Consider the following 4,752-nt stretch of genomic DNA (forward strand, 5'->3'; position numbering starts at 1 on the left):
ACATATTTTTGTTCATTTATGCATAACACTAATTTATGAATGGAGACTGCTGGTGTAGCCTTCATTCATAACAGATTAAGGAGAGCGACTCAGCTATCACCATGTGAGCCGAGTCATACAGAAGGCACTGAAGGGAAGCGGTTCTCATGGTGTAATCAGTACGAATCAGCTGTTATGCTGAATTGCTGATACAGAGCGGGACCAGCTGTCATACAGACACTGATGCCTACCAGCTCCGGCCTACGTATTACCAGACATTACAGAAAACACTAGTATTCACAGCCCGCTGGATTCTTGAGTCCTATTCAATACAACCACTTACTCACAATTTGTACCCTCTATTTCCTTGGCCGCCATCATATTGTAGCGCAACTCTCGTGCTACTCAATTATAAGGCTTAATAAAAATGGCCGCCGTAGTGGGGACAACAAACCCTCGGCCTCTTGCGACTGACAACAACCTTGATGTCAACGTCAGCATACTTCCCGCCTCTTTTGCAAGCCTACTGAAATGGCGCGCAATTTCAGATGCCCTCCTCTCTGGTGACGTCATGCATTTCGTAGCCTATCGGAGCCCGGCCATGCTGCCCGCGCCGGGGCTCAGAGACCAATCAGAATAAAGACTGCTCCCGGGGGCGCAGAGACTGTCCCGCGCAACATGGCGGAGAATTTAAACGCAGTTCGTGGTGAGTGACCCGGAGTGGGTGTAAGGGGGAAGATGGTCGTTTTGGGGTTACCCTGAGGGAGGAGAAGAGGGGCGTTGACGGCTGTGTTGTGGTAATTGCAGGAAGTGGTGTATTTGGGCATATAGAGAGCTGGGGTGTAGATACATCGGTTTCTCCATCTATCCTCTCCAGGTCCTGATTTCCAGGATCCGTATTATTTCAATCAGCGCTCTGGTCTTGAGTCACCAGGGACGGAAGTGCTGACAGTATAGAGCAGACTTGGCTTGGGATCGTACTAGAATTGTGTCACTCTTCTCCAGGAGTGCTGATAAAGAGACCATGTCACCTCCCCAATCAAGATGACCATTGCAATCAGACAGCTGCTGTTTGTAAAATCTGGACCCTGCTGTTCTGGAATAATAGGGGTCCATTTGCCCCACTTCAGCTGATGTGCGTTAATCTGTACAGGTTGAACGCCAATACACATACAGTAATACCTTGGTTTAAGAGCGTAATTTGTTCCGGAAGCATGCTTGTAATCCAAAGCGCTTGTATATCAAAGCGAATTTCCCCATAGGAAATAATGGAAATTCAGATGATTCGTTCACAACCCAAAAATATTCATATAAAAATGATTACAATACTGTACTGTAATATAATACTGTACAAAATATAAAGAAAAATAAACCAATTACCGGTACCTTCGTGGCTGGTGTGAGGGGGACAAGAGAGAGGGGGATTATTGTGCAGGACGACTTTCACCATCACTAACGGAATCACTGCTACCTCTTGCCTCAATGGAATCTTTTTCATTTTGTGAAACCTTAACAAGGAATCTATTCAATGTGACATTGCATTGTCGTTAAACAGTCTCATCATCGCTCGCACTGCTACAGCCTTATTGGTGGCGCTTTTCTAGAAAATGTTGCTCTTATTGCAAGACATTTGCTTGTATATCAAGGCAACATTTTTCAGAAATGTTTGCTTGTCTTGCAAAACGCTCTCAAACCAAGTTACTTGTAAACCAAGGTATTACTGTAAATCGTTTTTTCTGTTCACGCCATATGGCTGCCTTCTGGTGGGTTGTGTAAAAATGCGGAGACACTGCATTGCACCGCACCTCATGCTCCTGGAATGTTGCTGCAGCTCGGCTTTGGTGTTTAGAAATAAATGACATGTCATTTTGTAAAGTGTCAATAAAGTTAAAGAAAAGGTAAACACTGCCTTGTGTTATAACAACACAGCCTGTACACAACATACACCAGCATGCACCTATTGTCTGGTGTGAATATCCCTGACGATTTTCAGCATGACACTTCCCAAATTGCCTGAAGCTCTGTGTAACATGGAGATTCAGCTGCCCCCTCTTCCCCGGCCATGATGTCAAGGTCCTTGAAGGGTCTCCGATACTTCTGGAAATGTCACGGATGATTATAAATGAGAGTTTATTTCCAGCAGTGGCTTACTGGTCAGCACTGGGGTCCTCGGTTTGTATCCCAGCTAGGGTTGCCACCTTTTCTTCAAGTGAAACCTGAACACTAGTGCCACATGCAACAATTTTTCTTTTTTGGGAGAATATAGTGGAGAGAGGAGAGACAGCCAGGGGAGGGAGTAAGGAGACAGCCTATAGAGGTCTACAAATCACAGCAATACAAAATATGAAGCTACATACACTCTGTCGTTCCGGGGTGGCACCCTGATGTCTCCAGGCTCCCAGGTGGGCTGTGCAGGCTTTCAGGAGTGCTGTGCGGTGTCTCATCAGGGGTTCGGAGGCGGGCAGCGTGACAGAGGAGGAGATGTGCTGGCTGGCCTGTACCTGTTTACAGGTGCCCGTGGCTTACCGGAAAATGAAGCTTCAGGCAGAAGCGGCTGCCTGAGGTCCCGCACTTGCCGCATCTAATATCGGCACTTGGTGTCTTGTGTCCAGGTGTCTGCTGGGTGGAAACCTGGACACAAGACTAAAAAAAACTGACTGTCCAAGTGAGTCCCGGACAGGTGGCAACCCTGATCCAAGCCAGGCTGCTAGCTGCATGGAGTTTGTATATTCTCCCCTTGCCTGGATGGGCTTCCATTATATACTCTGGCATCCTTCCACACTGGGGTCCTGGATGTGTATCCCAGCCAGGCTACAACCTGCATGGAGTTTGCATATTCTCCCTGTGCTTGGATGGGTTTCCATCATATACTCCAGTATCTTTTTTTTTTTTTCTCTTATAAGTTCTTTTGGCAAAGTTTTAACAATAGAGATACAAAATAGTATATAGTAGCAAAAATAGAGAGTAGCTACGAAAGGATACATAGTGAAAAATAATCACAAAAGAGAAGTATTCTTCAATTAAATGACAGAATCCATATATCATAAGAACAGCATAAGGTCACTTACAAGGATATAATCGTCAGGGGTAAAGGTCCAAGAAACTACCATACAAACAGTGCAAAGCACTCTGGGAGGAAAAAAAGAAGTGGAATGGGGAGACTCAACATTAAGAGTCCAAAAAACATTTACACTCTTCTGTAGAGAGGAACTCTTTCCAGTAGAACAAAACGTGTCCACTGAGCCCTTGAGGCCTGGTTCACATTGAGCGTATTGTCGCAGCAGATTCAGCCTGACCAAAAGCCTCACCGAAAATATCCCATTAATGCGTTCATAAGCTCCTGAGCTTGTTGCACTGAGCAAAATGCCTGTCGCCGGAAAAAGTGCATGAGCTTGTTGGCAGATCTCCGCTCGTTTTGGCCCCATATACTCAATAGGAAACACTTGAAAAGGAGTGTTGCAATTAGTTTGGCGTTCGTTTTGTCTATTGACTGTCTTCAATGTATCACAATCTGCTCATAAAAACATGCATAATTAGTATATGCATGTAAAAACGCTTAGGTGTGAATGCAGCCTGAGGGAGCAGGTAAGGTTCTCAATATGTTTAATTTAATTAATTTTACTGAACCATAATCGAGGTGTTGGAGGGCAGGATTGCTTCCAGAGGTCTAGAATGCAGGCTTGTGCCATGTAAACCAAATAGATAATCCCAGAACGCTTAAAACCTTCCAGGGGGTGTGAATTGTGATGAAGCAAAAAAATGAATAATTCATAAGAAGCTCTGTCAGTAAATTTCGGGGTAAATATTGTGGACTGGAGACGAAAACCCTGTAATATACTCTGGTATCCTTCCACTAGGGTCCTAAGTTTTGTATCCCAGCGAGTGTACAAACTGCAAGGAGTTTGCATATTCTCCTTGTGCTTGGATGGGTTTCCATCATATACTCGGGTATCATCCCACCCTCCAAAGACATGCTGGTAAAATAATTGTCTCCTTTCTAAATTGGCCTATGTATATGAGATAAGGACCTTGGACTGTAAGGCTTGAGGGCAGGGACTGATGTGAATGTGCAGTATGCGCTATAAAAAATACCTAGAAAAACGAATTGCATTTTACTTACAGAACTAGTGCCACTTGGTCACAGTGCCCTGTACAAGCCCAGATGTGCAGAATAGACATTTCAGTCAAATCTTTCTGCCTATATGGCGGTTTACATATCGTTTGTAGCAGACTTGCTCCTGTATCTGATTACAAAGGTTTTCTAGTCCGCTACAAATCCCTGGTGTGTTGGGGCTCATGAGCAGCAGCATTTGATATCAAGAATAGCTACTAAGGTCCATGTCACCAGCAATAGGATAACTGGTGTGACAACTCGCCAGTGATGGAATTGCTGCATTGGGCAGAGAAATACTTGTGTTATCATGGTGTTGCTGGATAAATGAGCGAAGCTTTTGGTGAAAAGGGAAGTTTCTCAGTAGTGAGAGCAATGCACCGCTTATCTGGCCATTGAGGGAGCTAATGAAAACAGGTATTCTCTGCCCTTTCTGCCATCCTCGTAGTGAATGGAAAACGGTATTTTGCAAAAAAGGTGTGATGGTCAGTTTGCTTTCAAAACCTGCAATAAAATTATACTTGCACCATTATAATCTCCAGATAGCTATTTTCTCAGTCATCTGCCGGTACGACTTGAAAGATAGACGGGTATGAAAGAGATTAAAAGCCCTACTCATCCCTCACCCCCGTGACTCTTCTGATTTTCAAAAACTTCTATAT

At 44.4% G+C, this 4,752-nt stretch overlaps 1 protein-coding gene across 1 annotated transcript in view; it reads left to right on the forward strand.

Annotated features, from left to right (window-relative positions):
* The first annotated feature begins 496 nt into the window (after positions 1–496).
* Positions 497–4,752, forward strand: part of SUV39H1 (suppressor of variegation 3-9 homolog 1) — a 17,822-nt gene continuing 13,566 nt past the window's right edge. The window contains exon 1 of the mRNA XM_018558007.1: positions 497–685. Within this exon, the coding sequence (XP_018413509.1) occupies positions 658–685 (28 nt within the window). The 5' untranslated portion in view covers positions 497–657. The remainder of the gene's footprint in view (positions 686–4,752) is intronic.

This window comes from Nanorana parkeri, unplaced genomic scaffold (genome assembly GCF_000935625.1).
Source record: "Nanorana parkeri isolate BGI_ZX_2015 unplaced genomic scaffold, ASM93562v1 scaffold315, whole genome shotgun sequence".
Taxonomy (NCBI): domain Eukaryota; kingdom Metazoa; phylum Chordata; class Amphibia; order Anura; family Dicroglossidae; genus Nanorana; species Nanorana parkeri.